General features: G+C 33.1%; 1 protein-coding gene across 1 annotated transcript; it reads left to right on the top strand.

Annotated features, from left to right (window-relative positions):
• Nucleotides 1-67: 67 nt before the first annotated feature.
• On the top strand, nt 68-19,052 carry LOC126743870 (peroxisome biogenesis factor 1). Its single transcript, XM_050451109.1, has 15 exons — nt 68-234; nt 289-507; nt 5,921-6,032; nt 6,097-6,195; nt 6,245-7,042; nt 7,196-7,454; nt 7,504-7,666; nt 7,889-8,039; nt 13,370-13,548; nt 13,604-13,803; nt 13,862-13,921; nt 17,868-18,054; nt 18,538-18,705; nt 18,767-18,855; nt 18,915-19,052. The coding sequence occupies exons 1-15, from the start codon at nt 145-147 to the stop codon at nt 18,979-18,981; spliced, it is 2,841 nt and encodes a 946-aa protein (XP_050307066.1). The 5' UTR covers nt 68-144; the 3' UTR covers nt 18,982-19,052.
• The last annotated feature ends 1,088 nt before the right edge of the window (nt 19,053-20,140 follow it).

Genomic DNA, 20,140 nt, shown 5'->3' with positions numbered 1-20,140 from the left:
ATAGAATCCCTCAGTGGTGTCAGCATGTTATGGCAACACTGTTCACTAGGAAAGTGAGGTTATACGTCTATTATTGTTTTGAATTTGAAATATTCAAACTTCAATGTTCCTTGCAAAAACTTCAAGTTTCCGACAAAAATTACGATGTTTGAAGGCTTCCTTAGAGTGAAATACGTGAGCTTTAAAAACTGCTTTGTCTATTTATGCCCCGAACATAAATACGTTAATACTGGGGTAAGTTAACTGATCATTAAAGATCAAAGTTCAACAGAAACCTTGATATTTTAGGTCTGTATTAAAATAATAAGCAATAACAGAGAGTTTTACTTCTCTGCGAGCGTTATTAGGGCCCTAGTGGACGAGGAGAGTATAGGGATCAATTCGAGCTATGCTAAAGTTTTGGGTATTAGAGAGGGCGAGTTTGTCAATGTGGTTCAACTCGAACAGTTACCTGTGGTGAATAGCATTAGTGTTAGACCATTTAATAAGCCTGACTATGAATTATTGGTGAGTGATTTATTGTAAAATCTAATATCAGATCAAATATTCATTAATACATTACACAGTATGTGTTTGCAAGAGTCAAAATGTAAGTCTAATGGCTGGAAATATATATTTAAAAGAAGAAAATTATATAATAAATGTGTAGACAAATATTTATTTCCAAAGATTTCACAAATATCCCATACTGTCAAATAATACTAAGTTAACTCTACAATACAAAGTAAAGTTTATTCATGCTTATGAAAAAAAAAATTTCTTAAAATCGTCACAAGTAGATAAATACATATTAAAAAATTATTTCACTTACAAATTATTAAAGTTTTACATTGGAAATTAAAATCCTTTATCTAAAATATTAAAAAAATTACACCCAAGATACAATTTCACAAATACTAAATAAAATAATCACAATTTACGAACAGTTAAAATTTTGGAGACCCCAATATCAACTTCAATTTCCTAAAACCTATTTTTGTTTCATTTTCACCAATGTTCACAGTTGAGCTTGTAGATACTCATCAAAGCTATAGAAGGCTCTATCAGCAAGTAATTTTTTTACTGTGGCAGCAAAAAGTTTTTCATTTAGAGCTTTAATATTATTAGGAAGTTTATTAAAAAAGCTTGGGGCATAATAGGTAGTTGAGATATGAGATTTATTCAGTCTTAGAAAGTGCATTTCCAGGAAATCTACCTCTCGAGTGCTGTGAGTATGAATTTCTGATCTCTGGGTATATTTATGTAAATTATTTTTTGTATATATTAGACATTCAAAGATATACTGTGATGGAAGTGTAAGAATTTTAAGTTTTTTGAAAGAGTTTCTCACATCGTCCCTGAAACCCAGACTCTCGACAACCCTCAGAGCTCTTCTCTGCAGTTTAAAGATTCTCCTAGCTTGAGGTGCATGACCCCAAGCCAAGAGACCATAATTGCAGGTGGACTGTATTAGCGCATGGTAAACCATTAACAAAACATCCTTATTTATTGTGCCTTGTAAGCATTTCAAAAGAAATGTTTGTTTTGCCAATTTATTTGCAATCAACTCCAGATGCTTATCAAATATCATAGTAGGATCTAAGTGAACACCCAAGAATCTCACCCCATCCGAACTCTCAACATTGGCACCCTCTGTATTTCTCAAAGAGAATAGGACTTCCTCCATTTTGTTGACATTTAGGCTATTTGCACTGAACCACTTGCCCAAATCTGACTTCACCTCCACCAGCATCAGCTCCAGTTCTTGAAAACTAGTACTCCTGCAAAGAGCAGTAGTGTCATCAGCAAACAGCAGCAGCCTAGACTCAATTGACCTGTCGATATCATTGACATAAATAATTTATTTATTTATTTATTTATAATAAAAGCTATACTACCTAACCACTAATTACTAATTAACAATAATTTTCAGACTTAATCTTAATACAATGGATAATTAAACCATTTTATAAGTAGTAACAATATTCTCTCAAAATCAGAACAATTAACAATGCAAAATTAGCTAAGAAAAAACAAAATATATTATTATCAATGAAAATGTATTTCAAATCATTAATCATGGAGCAAAATTAATTCAAAAAAACAAAATCCTACAAACTCTTAATAAGACTCCTAAAATGCAAGGAAATTCCCAAAACTTCAATTCCAGTAGAGTTTACCAGCCTATAATAAAGAGGAGTGGCCTCAAAATAGAATCCTGTGGCACACCATGAGTTATTTTGCATTCTTCTGATAAAGCTCCACCTGATCAGGTTTTTTGTACACATCCAACAAGATAAGTTTCAAGAAGTAATAAACTGGGTGGGGTCAGACCATAAAGTTTAAGCTTGCTTAGAAGGATCCTATGGGATATGCAGTCGAAGGCCTTTGAAAGGTCACAGAAAATTGCCCCAACATGGGACCCCATTTCAAAACCCTCAATCACATACTCCAGAAGATCCAGTATAGCCTTAACAGTCGATTGTTTTTTCCTAAATCCATACTGAAAGTTTTTGAGGATTTCATTTTGTTCAAAATAGATATAAAGTTGATTTTTTAAAAGTAGCTCAAAAACCTTCGATATTATTGGAATCAAAGATACTGGACGGTAATTATTAAAATCATCTCTACTCCCTTTTTTAAAAATTGGTATGATCTTTTGAATTTTAAAGCCACTTGGGTAGATGCCTTCCCTTATACATAAATTTAAAAGCTTTGTTAAAGGATATATAGCTTTCAATTGTTTTAGAAGAGGGACATTCATTCCATATACAGTAGTGGCAGAAAGTAGAGCAACTTCTTTATTTTAAACACATCTATTTTATTTAGTAAGAAAATATAATCATATTGGAAATATAATACCAATAAGATCTAAGCATTATAAATCTATCAACAACTTAACTTAATATTCTTTGTTTATATTTTTTATGTACAAAAATTAATTCTGGGGCTGAAAAAAGTAGAGCAACTTTTTAAGAATTGATGTTTTTCTTTTAGTAAAAACTGAAATACAATTACAATTTTAGTATTTTGTAAAATATCCATCATTTTTGATAACTTCCTCACAACGGTGGCGCATAGATTGCAGTAACCTAGAAATTATTACTGGGTCCATATTAATCCAAGCTTCGTGTAATGCATTGAACAATTCGTCCTTATTTTTGTAAGTTTTCCCCCTTATTTTCCTATCCAAAATTTCCCATAGGTTCTCGATGGGGTTTAAATCTGGTGATTGACTTGGCCAGTCCATTACTTGAATATATTGCTGTCTAAACCAAGCCTTTACATATTTAGAAGAACGCTTTGGATCATTGTCCTGCTGAAAAATGTGCCTAAGGGGCATTTTCTCGTCTGCATATGGAACCATTTCATTTTCCAGAATATCTTTGTACATAAATCTATCCATTATCCCATAAATTTTATGAAGTGGCCCCATTCCGAAACCGGAAAAGCAGTCCCACACCATAACTGATCCACCACCATGTTTTACTGTTGAACAAGTGTATCTGGGATTTAACCTTTGGTTTGCAGGACGTCGAAAATATGCTATTCCATCACTTTGAAACAAATTAAACTTTGATTCGTCGCTGAATATTATCTTTTTCCAGTCAATAATTGTCCAGTGCAAATGAGATCGAGCAAAAAGAAGACGGGATCGCCTGTTTTTTGCGAATAATAAGGGCTTTTTTGCTGGACGTCTTGCAAATAATTTGGCCTCGCATAATCTACTTCTTATTGTCCTTGAAGATACCTGAACGCCTAATTCTTCTGATAAACGCTGCTTTATTTTACTTGAACCCAAAAATGGATCACTCTGAGATATTTTCAAAATTTGTTTATCTTGATATTTATCGGTTTTTCTTGGTCTTCCTGTTTGTTTTCTAGGTAAAACATGTCCATGCTTCACATAACGTGAAATTATTCGCGATACTATAGATTTATTCAAACTAAACCTTCTTGCAATATTGATTCGTTTTTCACCATTTTTGTGACAGTCTATAATTCGTGTTTTTAAATCAACGGATAAAGGCCGTCCTCTAGGCATTGTAAACTAACTTTGCTTTTAATGCAACCGGTAAACAGCTGGAATTAAACTAATATTATTCGATTTGTAAGTTCTAAGAAAAATGTTGCTCTACTTTTTGCCAGGTACACAAATTCTTATCAGTTTAAAAATAAACAGAAATATTTAGAAGGTCAATTCTTATCTAATTTAAGACTACCTACTTGACCAAAAGTATTGTGGATAAATATCATTGTTATTCCTTTGTTAGTTGTCAAGAAATTTTATTTTTTTAAAAGTTGCTCTACTTTCTGCCACTACTGTATGTCTCTAGAATAATTATTTTTTAAATTATTTATAGCATCTCTAACTTGTATATACGTCACTTCACTAAAAGAAAAACCCCCCACAGGGACACCCGACAGGCAGGCCTGATCCATAAATCATTCAGCAGTGGCCGTGGCCAGTGGAATCTTCTTGAGAGTTTCCTCAGCTATACCTGAAAAAAATGTATTGAACTCGGATGCAGTAAGACCCACGGGCTGCTCACTATTCACCTTCTTTCTTTGGCCATTTACAATCTGCCAAGCAGCTTTCGTTCTATTATCAGCCTGTAGTATATATTAAGAGTTTGCCACCCTTTTTGCCAATATAATTTCTTCCCTATACCTTTTTCTAAAGATTTAGACCTGTTCTGCAAGTTCTAGGCATTTATTACTGCTATACAAGGAGTTTAAGAAATGCAAGGTTTCACGCATTTGCTTTAAATGATCATTAAACCAATAGACCTGACAATTTCCCACCACACTCTTCTTTTTTACTGAGAATGATGCATCCATTGCATTCACTAACAAACCAATAAAAAATGATGCTATCTCATTTAGAGTATCAGGGGAGCATAGAAAACCCCAGTCAACGCTTTCCAAAATTTTGAACATGTTTTGGATACCCCTCTGTGTTATTGGTCTATGAAAAATTTGCTTTGTGTGAGTTGGACTTTGCATGTTCAGAAAATGAACTTTATGATCTGATAGAACAGCCGCAAGAACATTTAGTGAACACGCAAGAGTATCTCTAAAGTTAACAAAAATATTATCAATGCAATTCAAATGCCTCGTATTTTCAAAAATTTCCTGTGAAAACCCATAAGATTTCAAAATATAAAAATATAAAGTATTAAAATTGATTTTAAAATCTCCAGTAATACTGATAAAATTATTGTTCACAGTTAAAATTTCAAGAAGGCTAATTACTACATTTATAAATACATTAAAATCACCTGCTGGTGGGCGATACAGAGCCACTATAACCATACTTCTGCTTTTTATTTCAATGGCAGCAATCTCGCAGCTCCTCCCCATGGATAGTTCAACCAAGTCTTTTTCTTTCCATTGCGTCTATAGATGTTTTGGTTAGGATCAATGCACCTCCATGCATATAGATTTTCCTTGTATAACTTGACACATGCACAACAAAACTAAATGGTGATTATTTTATATAATTTTAAATTTTTTTAATAAATGCCAATATCTCTATTAAATGTGTAAAAAATATAAACAATTATGTGTTTAGTTAGTTCAACACATAATATCATATGATAAACGCGACTGAATATAACCACCTACTCTTCTAATTCCACCCAATTACAATAATGCCAAAAGATATATATGACTCTACCAAGGTCAATAATCTTTATTTGTTTATAATAATCTTTTGTGATTTTAAGATATGTAAATCTTCTTAAATTATTAATGAAATTAAAGCTATTTTCGTAATAAAAAATTCCTATACCAAGGAATCATTTACTAATCTACACCCTCTTTATTAACTGTGGAAAAAAGTAGGACCAAATTTTATGTCCTTGTTTGATCTGATTTAAATAAGCTTTAATCCAACATATTATTAGCTATAGTCAACACTACTATTGTTATTTAATAGGAGATATTGTCCATGCACATCCAATCCAACCTGCTGGACCAAGTAAGGGTGGTAAACTCACAACAAGAGTTAATAATTTGGACTGGAAACCTCTCTGTTACTGTACTGGTTGGTAGGTCACATGAATAATTGTAACTAACAATATATTAAGAATAATTTTTTTAAATTAATTTAAGAAAATGTACAGCCAATTTCCCCAGGAACTTTAGACTTTCTAACAGAAGTTATCATAAAACCGCCTGAAAGCAACAGCTTTGCAGTTAAAGAAGCAAACTGTAAGTATGGTTAATTTTTACTGAACATACTCTCAGAGTACTTTTTTAGCTCATAAAATACCTTTGAAGGAAGCCCATATGAAGCTTATAGAGTATTTGCATAGCAGTTTTCCTTTACCTCAACCATCAAGCAGTGCCAATGAGATTGCCAAAGAATTATATTGTAGAGTGCTACCACTTTCAAAGTTGCCTTCTAAATTTACATCTAATAATCCACTATTACCCCCATTTAATGCATATATTTGTGGCTTCGATAGTATATCATTCCACTTTAAAACCCAATTTTGCAGTATATCACCGATAAATTCTCCTGAACATAAAAAGCTCTACATCAAACTGACCTCTTTGGAGGACCAGCTGGAGAGTTGTAGAGGGACACTGATATTTATAGATGATTCCTTATTTTCTCACCTGAACTGTGATTTTGGTGCTAGAGTGGTCCTGACAGAAATCACTCAAAAACCACGCGTAGAAGAAATCGAGGTGCACAGTAAAAGGAACCACTTGTCAAAAATAGTGAATGTGCTAAAGAAGTACTTGGCGAACCACTGCGAGGAACCGCAGATCTTTAATGCGGGATTCCCGATACACCTTGACAAAAAGTGGTTCTGCTCCTTGAAATTTCTACCAAATAATGACGATTTTTGTATCATAGATGAGCATTTATTGAGGGAGGTTTGTTATAGTGTCGTCGATGATCCCGTTAAACCTGCTAAAGATAATTTAAGGAACGAGCCGCAGATGGGGTTTTGTAAAAATATGGCAAATATCATGAAAGTCTGTGGTAATTTGGTGGAGGTTTATTTTAGGAAAAATAGATTTGTACCTGAAAATGTTCTTATAAGTGGTAAGTGTTAATATTATAATATAAAAGAAAAGTGTGTCTGTTTTCAGTTCTATATATTTTGGGATGAAGTTGGAAAGTGGGCAACCCTTTAGAGATTAATCTAATTATCTCTTTCATAAATTAAATATTTCTAAAGCAAAACTATGTTTCAAGGTAACTCTGGCACGGGAAAGTCATCAGTTTTAACTCACATCGGCGAAATTTTAAAATGCCACCCGTACTTCGTAAATTCCGAAAAAATCTCCTGCAAAAAAATCAAAGGTAAAACAGTGGACTCCCTACACAAACTTTTCACTGAGATCTTCGTCAAGTTGATCCTCACCCAACCCTCTGTGCTGATATTGGACGATTTACATGTTTTATGTGAAAGAAATGACGGGGAGGAAAGTCCGAATACTGTATATGTTAATAGGTAGGAAAATTATTTAGGAATTTAACTGTTTTACTTAAATACCTTTTAGGGTCAGTGAAATGTTATCATCATTATTCTGCAGTGTTTTAAAGCACAATTCTATAGGGATCCTAGCCACGACGGAGTCACTTGAAAAATTAAATAAATCCATTTATAAGTCGAGAGGAAACCACTTGTTTAAAAATGTTTTTGATATTGGAAACTTGTCTAAGGTACAACACATTTTAAATTACGATTTATCGGTATCTCGCTTAGTAAATCGTTTTTTGGAACGTTGAATATAAGATTGCAGTTTTTAATGAGAGTATTGGGAACTCAAGATATCTATACCAAATACTTAAGCCAATTTACAGAGATAACCCATTATTTAATAAATTCTGTTAGTTTAAATTTGGCCAATCCTGTAGAGCAGAGTAGAGTAATTTTTATTTTAGATTGACAGGGCTGTATTTTTAAAACATTTATTCGAAGAGGACCCCCTGGACGAAAACGTCGATTTTGAAAGTCTCGCAGTAAAAACCGACGGATTTGCTATACAAGACATCAAGGATTTCCACGACAAAACCGTATTTGAAGCTCATAAAGGTAATTTATTTATTGTTTCACCAATAATTAGAACATTTACATACATTTCTTGGTTCAAAAATATTGTCTACTTGATAAATCTTGCTTTTAAATGCTTCCTTCACCAAATAAACATATTATATACCCATAAACACTTATAAGTATTAATACACAAGTAAGGGGCAAATTTTTTCAAAAAAATGAGCAGGCATATATCACATTCTATTCTATTTAGCAGAAATTAGACACCTTAATATTAAAAAATTGGAAGGAAAGAAAAAATACAGACATATTAATGCTGGGGGGCTAGAGGGGAAAAACAAGTTATAGTAGATAAATCTAGAAAGACTGCTATGACAATACCACTTAATATGGATACTAAGCAACCTGGTTTTCAGTGATTTTTAAAATTGTATACTTAGGACACAAGATTTATTATGTTTAGATACTTATGCTTTGTTTTTTTTTGACCAATAAAGTAATTTTTGAATTCAATTGAATTGAATTGAAACAGGTTTTGAATATAATTGAGTGCACTGAAATAAGAGATTTAAATCATATATATTTGAAACACAAATGAAGCATTCCTTCTACTTAATAATTTATTTATTTATTCAATACTTTACAAACACCAAGTAGGTAATTACATGTAAAGTTAGGTAAAAATTCCTGAAATACATAGTAACAATCATAAATCTCTTAAAACTTGTACCTAAGAAAAGAGAAAATGGAAAATAATAATAATTATCTTAAAACAAATTAGCCACCAAATTACAACAAATAGGATATAAAAAAAAGGAAAAAACATTTAAATTATCTACATGTATCTCACTTAGAACTTGATTACTGATAGACATTATACGATTAAAAGGAGATTCATTTCTAGAACTAGCATAAAATATTTTTCCATAGTTTTGGATTCTCAATGAATCAAGTCTACTCTTTGGCACGTTAAAATCAATATAATTCATTAAACAACTATCATTAAATTTTACATCATTAACTATATTTATTTATTTATTTATTTATTTACGGGAATTACCCATTTTTACAGAAATAGCATAATTTACAATAACAATAATTTATAACCTCAAACAATTTATACTTAGTATTATTTTATATAATTATCATTTGATATTCACAACCCATCACTATCACAGTCATAGAATAAAACAGGATTAATAAATAATGGCAACAGGAGAACTTAAAAAATATACAACAAAAGAACACAATAAAATTAATTAAATTCAGTTTTCACTCCCTTGAACCCAATTATCAACTCCAAAATTGGTTTAAACCAGCACACAATAGTATGAAGTATGAATAGTATGTACACACAATTAAACAGAATAGCAAAAACCCCACAACAATATACAAAGTCACACATGAAAATCCTCAACAAACTTAGCAAAGCGCCTTGGACTTATATTGAAATCTATGTTCAGAGATGTACTATTATTTGCAAGCCTGGCTGATCTAGCAATAAAGCTATTGTACTTGATGTTTGTTCTACAGAAAGGTTGGTAGAAAAGGCTGTTTGACCTTGTATTTCTCGTAGGTACTGCTAGACCTATTGAATATAGCAGGTCTGGTAAATCTACAGAAGCAGTCAGAAGGTTATACAAATTTTTTAAATCCCGTTGTTCCCGACGAACAACAAGAGGAGGAAGACAAAACAGCTCATACAGAACCCTGTAATCATAATGGTAGTTGTCAACAGGATCAATTTTGGATTTAAATGCCAGGTATTTCAGCATTCTCCGTTGCACCTGTTCCAACCTGTGAATATAGCAGGCATAATGAGGACTCCAGACTGAGAAGGCATACTCCAACAAAGGTCTGATCAATGTACAGTAGAGCATGCGGATAGCAGGGGTATTTGTAAAATCTCTTGTGCATCTCTTGACAAAACCTATTATTTTAAGGGCTTTTGTTACTATCTCAGATATATGAAAGCTAAATGTAAGAGATGAGTCGAATATGACTCCAAGGTCCCTAATTGTTGTCACATTCGACAAGGGTCTATTGCACAAGGAATATGCGAATGTTGTGGTATTTCTACGCTTGGAGAAGCAAATACTATAGCACTTGGCTGGATTCAAATCCATGCAGTTCTGAACACACCACTCTTCCAGTCTGGAAAGATCTGACTGTAGATTGACACAGTCATTAAGAGAGGAGATAGCTAGAAAACATTTCAGGTCGTCTGCAAAACATAAGAATCTGGAATATTTAAAACATGAGTGGATGTCGTTCATAAAAACATTAAAAAGAAGCGGCCCCAAATGTGATCCTTGAGGAACACCTGAGGGAACGCTTAGCTCATAGGACATGAAGCCATTGACCCTTACAATTTGGGACCTATCTGATAGGTAGCTGCGAAACCATCTCAAGAAATTTCCCCCTACACCCGCGGCTCCAAGCTTACTCAAAAGTATCTCATGATTGACTCTGTCGAACGCCTTCGAAAAGTCGGTATAGATAGTGTGAACCTCGCCACCCCTATCCAAGACGCTCGCCAGATAGTCTGCATAAGTCAATAGATTAAGCTCTGTTGATCTCCTGGTCTTAAAGCCAAACTGCTCTGATATAATGGTGGGACCCAAAAATGATGTAAGATGTTGTGTTACAATTTTCTCGAATAGTTTTGGAATAGCGTTTAAGTTGCACACTGGTCTATAGTTGCTTACGTCGCCCTTGTTTCCTGCTTTATGTATAGGGGTCAAGTAGCTTGTCTTCCAAAAATCAGGGAAGACTCCCAATTCTAATGATTTATTGAATAAAATAAAAAGTGGATGAGACAGAACAAAACTGCATGATTTAAGGATGGAGGGTGGTATGCCATCTGGCCCTGGACCCTTATTGGTGTTCAAGCTGCAAATTTCATTGTATATTGTAGAAATATTTATGTGAAAATTGCTTATGTTGATATTATTGAAGGATAAAGATTCAGGTACAGGGTAGTTTTTGGTTGAATAAACTGTTTTGAAGTAATCAGCAAAGAGATCAGGTAGGGCAGGACCAAGAAGGCAATGCTTATCATTATAGAACATTTCTGAAGGTAGATCATTTCCTAGTCTTCTAGAGTTTACATAAGACCAGAACTTCTTTATGTTACTGTGATCAACTAAATTTCTTTCTGATTCGGAAACATATTGTTCAAAACAGACTTTTGCAAGTAATTTACACTCTGATCTTAAGCTTGAGAAGGTAATATAATCATCTCTGAAACCCGAATCTTTGAAAACTTTATGTGCCTGTTTCTTTGAAATTACCAAATTTTTAAGAGCTGGAGAAAACCACTTTGGAAAGTGCCCGCGAGACACCCGTTTTAAAGGTACAGCAATATGTATAACTGAATAAAGTATATCATAAAAAATATTTAACATAATATCTAGGGAATCCTGTTGAAGTACATAATTCCAATTAACCTGTCCAAGAAGTTCATTAATTAAATAAAAATTTGCTGAATTATAATCATAATAATATTGATTGTTAAATCTACCTGGATGATTAGTATGTCCTCTCGAAACAGTAATGGATGTAAGGAGGGGTGGATGGTAATTGTCCTGTGGAACCAGAGCATCATCAGCTGCCGTGACCTCTGCAGACAAGGTACTCTCACAAAAAATCAGATCCAGTGTATTCCCCAGGTGGTATATAGTGGAAAAACATTACAACTTGTCTCTCCCTTCTTTTAAAAAGTGACTGAATATGAAAACTAGCAAGCATAGAATTGTAAGAGATCATAAATGAATAATGGTTATTTTTGATTAAATACAAATACCTTAAAAAGCACTTTTGAGCCCTTTCAATTTGATCTATGTGTATGGCCTCGATTGGTATCGTTATTTGTGAGGATTATTTTATTATTCAAGATATGGTCTCACTAGTGCATTATATACTTTAACTATGGTGTCAAGCTGAAATCCCTTGCGGTTTCTAATAACAAAACCAAGTGCCTTTAATGCTTCGTTCCTAATATGAAGAAAGTGGTTGTTGAATTTCATATTTGATTGAAAAATTACACCCAAGTCTTTTTCTTGTCACCTGATGAGATTTGTTGTTTCAGCCGCAAGCTCTGATATTATAGATACATTTGTTTTAACACTATTGCTGATTCTTGTGACATTCACCATGATGATTTGGCACTTATCTTGAATCACCTGCGTATGGTTGGTGGGGGAGGCTAGGTTATTTAGTCTTTGGTTATTTAGTTTTTAGCTTGAATACATTTATTTACTAATTTTTTTTTTTTTTTTTTGGTCTTTTGATTTAAATTAATTCTTGATTCTTATCCTAATTTAGTGTTGATTTTTTATTATTTATTTTCTCAAGTTCACTACTTTTTTTTTTTTTTTATTATATAGCAATTCTTTTGTAGTTCTTTTATAGTTTAGTTGCATGAATCTAATACAATTCATGCATTCGTACATTTATATATTTAATTGATTTTCCTGTAACTGGGTATATGTAACCTGTTGGAAATAAAGCTTATTATTATTAATAAAGCTTATTATTATTTGTTACAGTGGATCTGTTTTCCATAAAACCATGCTGAAATTTTGATATTTTAAGATTTAATAATAAATTCAAGTCACTATACAGAATCATTGGAAATATTTTTGCCAAGACTTTAATCAAACTTATTGGACGATATTTTTTGACATCTTTCTTATTACCATCTTTAAATATAGGTGTTGTTTGTGCTGTTTTTAATGCGTCAGGGAACTGATTACTAGCCAGTGAAAGAAATGGTTTAGAGGTTTCACCATATATTCAATAAGACCTTTACAAATAAAAGCAGGAATATTGTAAGAATACTTTTTTTACAAGAAAACATTGGATAATTAGAATTTTTTACTAGAACTTTATTATACCGGGATACAAAAAAGTTTTGGTATTTTTAACACATGCAACAAACCACAGGTGGCGCCCTCTGCAAGGTATAGCGAAACCGTGAACGGATTTCAATTTCTCGTTCCAAAAAACCGCCTCAGACCAAATTTTAATTTAATATCCTATGAAACACTTGACTTACTTCAAAAACACGATTTTATATTTCTCATTTTGACACCCTGTATATTGAATTCCGAGCGCCCAATTAAAAAATGGCATAACGAAAGTTGCATTATTTTGGTCCACCCTATATGTGGCGGATTGACCTCCTTTTTCCGGACACCCTGTATAGCAGCTGATTTTAGCAAAATCTTTTGAATATTGAAAAAAAAAGATCTGTTGAAAAATAATGGTATAAAGGGAAAATACTTAAAAGGTAACTAGAAAGAAAACTTATTACTGGAATTAGTCTTAAGTGGACAATTTGGTATAGCAAATGACCTTTTTTGCAGAAAATCCCCAACAGGCATTAATCAGCCAACAACATTGCGAGTGCGCCCTAAAAAAATCCTGCGCCCTATCCTTACAAAACGTCATATTCCATCCGGAGGGCACCAAAACCTTCAACGACATCGGGGGTCTGCACAACGTTAAAAACACCTTGATAGAGTCGGTACTTTGGCCCGTGAAGGTAAATAATAAATAGGACCGGAAAAAATTCACTTAAAAATGTTAAACAATTTTAGTTTCCGACAATTTTCGAAAATTCCCCGTTAAGATTGCAGTCGGGGGTGCTGCTTTATGGCCCCCCGGGTACAGGGAAAACCCTTTTGGCAGGTGCGGCGGCCAAACAGTTCAATTTGAGGTTAATTTCTATTAAAGGGCCCGAGTTGTTAAGTAAATACATTGGGGCAAGTGAGCAGGCCGTGAGGGACGTTTTTGAAAAGTAAAATATGACTTAATTTTTACAAATTAAAAGGTAATTTTCAATTGGTTGGTTTTAGGGCTCAAAGGGCGAAACCCTGTATCCTGTTTTTCGATGAGTTTGACAGTTTAGCTCCCAGGTAAGTACCGATAAATTTTTTTTTAAAGTCATTGAATTTTTCATTATATGGCAACAACGTCAAAACGATTAGCCACGAGCACGAACTTAATAAATATACCTCGACTGCCAATTTAATAAAAAGTAAATGACCACTACTAGGCAACCGCCATTTTGCGTGATTGTGTCCTTTCGATGTTGGTCACTCTGACAAATTTCAGTTGTGCCAATTGTAGGAAACAAAACAATTAAAGTTTTTGAGAGGTTATGTTTACAAATACGGAATAGAAAGTTACATTTAGTTAAGAATTTAAGAGAGTTGCGTTAGATCTGTGATTTTTCTTGTAATTTAAAAACTTAAACCTAAAATGAGAGAAAGTTTCAATTAATTTGGGATAGATGCATGCACTTTAAATTATTTGTTTTATTATTCTGATAATTTTCCGATCTTCATTTAAATTTTTGCTTGTATTTACTTAACAAAGACAGTTACACACACTCTTAATTTCTTTCTATTTTTACTACACACAACCAAACTTATATGGAATCACCTTGTATTAATACGAAATATTTTAGTAAGATATTTTTTGTTGCAAGCAATAAAAAAGTACAAGTATTTACTCTCAAGGACAGGCAGATTAATAATAAATAATAATGTTTTACCTAGCAGTGTCGATTTTACTGTTTCACTTGCAAGTCGCATCAAATTTATAATTTATTTATTTTTGAAAACTAAACAAGAATGCCATACATTGGGATATCGGAAGTTCAGAGGGGAAGAATTATTGCTCTGGCAGAACAAGGCATGTCACAAAGGCAGATAGCTAGAACGGTGGGGGTTACACAAGGTGTTGTTTCAAAAACATATTCAGGATTTCTGGAATTGGGAACCTTTAAAAACAGACCAAGGAGAAGTCGTGAAAGAGCAACTACTGAAGGGCAGGATCGCTTTTTAGCTCAAATAGCAAGAAGAAATCCCACAACATCTCATCCAGAGCTTTAAAGGCAACTTTTACAAGCTACGGGTGTGAGTGTTTCTGTCGAAACTATTAGAAGAAGACTTCGCGCTTGGGAATTATTTAGCAGAAGACAGTTAAGGGTTCCAGAACTTTCAAGGCAACATAAAATTGACCGTTTAAATTTGTGTTTGGAGCATGAAAATTGGGATATTGAAAATTGGAAAAATGTCTTATGTTCGGATGAAACCAGAATAGGACTACGATCCGATGATTGGTGGATTCGCATTTTAAGAGGTAGAGGGAGACAAGCTAGACTTCGTGCTGCCAAACCTATCCCGAAATACAAAGGAGGTACTGTAATGTTTTGGGGTGGAATTATGATTGGTGAAAGAACTCCTTTAATTCCAATTCGACAAACCCTAACAGGTCAAAGGTATGTAGATTTGGTATTGCAACCTGTAGTTAGGCTCTGGCGAGGTGGTTTTGGCAATTTTTTTTTATTTATGCAAGATAATGCCCCTCCACATACCAGCAGAGTTGCAAAGTGTTTCTTAGAAACGGAAGGTATTGCCGTTTTAGAGTGGTCTTCTTGCTCACCGGATCTTAATCCTATAGAGCACTTATGGGATAAGATAAAAAGAAAGATTAGAGCTCGCCAGAATGCTCCTGGTAACACTGAGCAACTTATTTAAGCGGTTTTAGAGGAATGGACAAATGTTCCCCAAAAAGACATTGACAATTTGATAAATAGCATGCCTCGTCGAACATTTAATTTTAAATTAACTTTCTTGTTAAATTGTCATATTCAGAAAAATAATTTTTATAGAAATCTACACTTTTTGTTTTTTGTTCTATTATTGTGAAAATTGTAATCAGTTTTATTATTTTTTTTAATAAACTTGGTTTTGAAAAAGTGCCCTTTAATCCTCAATGACTATTTTTTTAAATAAATTCCATTTTGCGAAATTACTGGGTGATTCCATATAAGTTTGGTTGTGTGTATTACGACTTTTACTTTCCTTCTATATACAGTGTTTCCACATTAATAGGTACAACCTTCTATAAAAATCAAAATATAAATGAGGATTTTATGAGGGTTTGTAATTAGCAATGGTTTATATAGTAAAAATAAACAACTTTATATATTACTCTATCATAAACACAGACAGATAATTCACGAAAATTCGGTTTTAAAAAACAGTGAACGAAATACGTTTAAATAAGGATGGTGATACATTATCCAGCTATTGAATAAGGAGGAAGCTGTATCGCTTGTTGCATACGATATACCCAAGCGTCGTTTACAAATCGCCAAAAATTAGGCAATCCGCTATACTCACACGTCAAACGTTTTACTGCGACTACTGCCTGGTGGCCGCCATTTTTGATGTTGGTCACTCTGAACATTTTTAGTGTTGCCAACAAAAAAATATATTAAATAAAGATAATTAAATTGACGACGCTGATGTTTGACGTGTGAGTATAGCGGATTGCCTAGTTTTTGGGGATTTGTAAACGATGATTGGGTATATCGTCTGCAACAGGCGATAATAGCTTCCTCCTTCTTTAATACGTGGATAATGTATCACCTCATCATCCTTATTTAAATAAATAAATAAATGACGCCTTTATTATTGCTTTATAAGTGAATACTATATTATTAGAAAATAATTATGTTCGCACTATGAAGGGCCACAACTGGCGAACTTTAACTTTGTGGCCATTCTTCCACTGAACCAATCGCGCCGAACAAAAATAGAATAAAATTAAAACGAAACTAAAACAAAAATAGATTTTGTGTCTTACAACCAATCAATGAAAGATAAACGTAAATAAAAATATTTTAATTACTGAAGTTCTAACAAATTTTTTATCAAATAATATAAAGTTATAAACGTAATTATTTTCCCATTTGAGCCAACCCAATGCCTTAATACTAGCGGAAACATGATCAAATTTTCTCAATTTATACATATATAAATCTACAACAAATGTTTTGGAAATATTGAATTCTTTTTTGTTACAACACGGAACAATGGATAGTATATGATTCACATAGTTTTTTCTAGTCTTAACATTTATTATATGTCTATATCCATATAGCATTTTCATGAATCATTTTTTATAGAGAGGCTATTTAAGAGATTATTTCTCTTATTTTCTGGACCAAAAAGCAATAATTCAGTCTTGTTCGAGTTAATTTTTAAACTGTGCTCCTTCGAAAATGTAATGATTCTCTCGTGAAGTCTCGATTTAAGAGCTGAGCCGCTTTTTCTCGGTAGACAGGATCAAAGCTAAGCAATAGTTGTGTGTCATCAGCGTATGACTGAATATGAGAGAGAGATACACTTGAGAATGTACAACATATTTGGCTCACTGTTTCTCAAAACCGAATTATTGTGAATTGTCTGTCTGTGTTTATGATAGAATAATATATAAAGTTGTTTATTTTTACTATATAAACCCTTGCTAATTACAAACCCTCATAAAATCATGTATATTTTGATTTTTATAGATGGTTGTCCCTATTAATGTGGAGGCACTCTACATAGGAGGAAAGTAAAAGTCGTAATAGAAAAAAAAAGTGTTTTTAACTAAATTTGTTGAGTAAATACATATTAAGATTTATAAGATTCAAGATTATCAGAATAAAAAAAACAAATATTTTAAAGTGCACGCATCTATCCCAAGTCTCATTTTAGTTGAGGATTACTTTCTTTCATAATTTTTTTTCAGTCCAAAAAAAATCACAAATCTAACGCAACTATCTTAAATTCCTTTCTATTTTGTATTTGTAAACATAACCTCTCAAAGACTTGAATTGTTTTGTTTCCCTACAATTGACACAAATGAAATTTGTCAGAGTGACCAACATCAAAAGGACACAATCACGCAAAATGGCGGCCCCCTAGTAGTGGTCATTTACATTTCATTGAATTGGCAGTCCAGGTATATTTATTAAGTTCGTGCCACGAGTTAGAACGAAAGTGTTTTCCTCCTCCTTATTAGGCGCGGTCACGACAATACAGGAGTGACAGATCGGGTGGTGAATCAACTCTTGACGCAACTAGATGGCGTTGAGGCGCTAACGGGAGTCTGCGTGCTCGCCGCGACCTCTAGGCCGGACCTTTTGGATCCTGCCCTTTTACGGCCTGGAAGGTTGGATAAGCAATTGTTTTGTCCGATGCCTGATAAAGTGAGTTTAAAAATTTGCTTTGTTTTTTTATGTAAAAGTCTCGTTTAGCAACAGTCTCAGGTATCACAAAGTACTCACTTTTTAGTAGAAAAAAAGTCGGAAAAGCCCAATTTCCAGAGAGTAATATAGAAATTTCAGTACCTTAGTGAATTCCTATTCGAGCTTCAATGATTTACAAATTGTATTTAAGCCAGTTGCATTGTCGAATTACAATTGCAATCGGCTTAATTGTTCGTATAAAAAATATACTGGCCTGGCAAATTTCTTTCTTGGGTGCTGGCAACATGCGGTGGATATTCAGAGGTGAAGCGTTAAGTTAAAGGGAGTAGAATCATTCACTTACTCCTCGATTCCATCTCTATTGGGTCGGTTTGTAATTATTAGAGGGGAGAAATGTTGTTCAATTTGTGACATGTCACGTTGTGATGTTTGTCTACCTGGGATAATGACGCGTTAATCTAGATTTTCTCCATTTTTCTTTAGGCTGATCGTTTAGAAATCCTAACAATCTTATCAGGCAGCTTAAGTTTAGCTACGGATGTCAATTTGGATCAGATCGCCGTGATGACCGAGGGATTTTCGGGAGCTGATCTGCAGTCGCTTTTGTATACGGTTAAAATTGGCGGCTTGAGTAAGGAACCAAGAGCACCAGTAAGTTGTTAGAAATTCTCAACAAAAAAAAATGATTCTAAAAAATTGTATATAATTTAAGGGTTTTACTACGCAATTAGATCTTTTGGACGCATTAGATGTAACTAGGCCCTCGTTGACACAAACTGATAAAGCCAAATATGATAAAATGTAAGCAGAACAAATGTTTGGCTTTTCTTTTAAACAAATTGATTATGAAACTTTTTTAGATATGCCAAATTTCAAGGTGCCATTTCGGAAGAGTTCCAAACAGGATCAAAAGTGACTTTGGCTTAGGTGATGTTTGTTAGTGTTTTTTTGTGGACGTATTTGTTATTTTTATAAAGAATTTGTTTGTTATTTTGTTATTTGTTCGTGTTTTATTTAAAAGCAACATAACATAATGCCCTTATTTTTTTTGTGATTTTTAATGTGTTTTTTTTTGTTCAATTCATGTTCTTTAAACTGACTATATAGAATATTGCAAATTTCTGGTCATACAACTAACCATGTATTTTTTTAATACATTTTATTTGTGAAGCTTTTCTTTTAATATATAGGGTACAAAAATCTCTACCATTTCTCTTAAAGAGACCAACATACAAAATGTTTTTTTCGCAATTAAATAGACCGATTGAAAAACAAGTATAACACCAAAAAAAAGATAAAATGAAGGGTCAGTGGAAAAAAGCAGGTAAGTCAATTGTTCACGAAACTGAGAAAAACACAATTTAATGTTAAAAACGGTACAAAATCAGTATGAGAGCTTATCAAAAGACTGTTTATAAAAATAACTACATTATTATGTTCTAAGAAAGTAAAAAGCGAGTTTCCATGATGTCGGTTGTATCTAGATTGATCTAGACCTGAAAAAAAAAACTACATCAATGTAAGATGATTGTAATAAATTATATTTTAATTTACATTAAATTAGTCATGGGGTAGATTGAGAAAGAATTTGACAGCAAAGGGGCTACAAAACTTCATTAAACTTTGCAAACCGTTGAATTTGGCTTTGGAAATTGGCAGGAGGCCTAAAAACATAAGATTTTGTTAAAACTAAGTAATATTTTTCCACGCGATGCTTGTAAAAAAATATAATATTTAATAGAACATACCATTTAATATAAGAAAATCTCATCCATTTTTCACAAAGAGACCGACGTAAACAACAGACGAAAAATAATGAAAAACACAAAGTCACGGTCTCACAACATTTACTTAAAGATACACGTGTTTCGCTCTATTCAGAGCATCATCAGACCTTAAAAAGCCACTAACGTTGGCAAAACAGTAAATAAACATACATTTTTTAAGAGATAAAAGTAAAGCATTTTTAACAAATCCTTCTGTACAGCCAGCATGAAGTATAATGATTCGCTTTCCTCTTGAACATGGCGTATTCAAAACACAATTTGTTGAACTATCAACCCAACCGTATTTAACTACGTCATGC

Source organism: Anthonomus grandis, chromosome 13 (assembly GCF_022605725.1).
Source record: "Anthonomus grandis grandis chromosome 13, icAntGran1.3, whole genome shotgun sequence".
NCBI lineage: Eukaryota > Metazoa > Arthropoda > Insecta > Coleoptera > Curculionidae > Anthonomus > Anthonomus grandis.
This window is presented reverse-complemented; position numbering and strand designations above follow the sequence as displayed.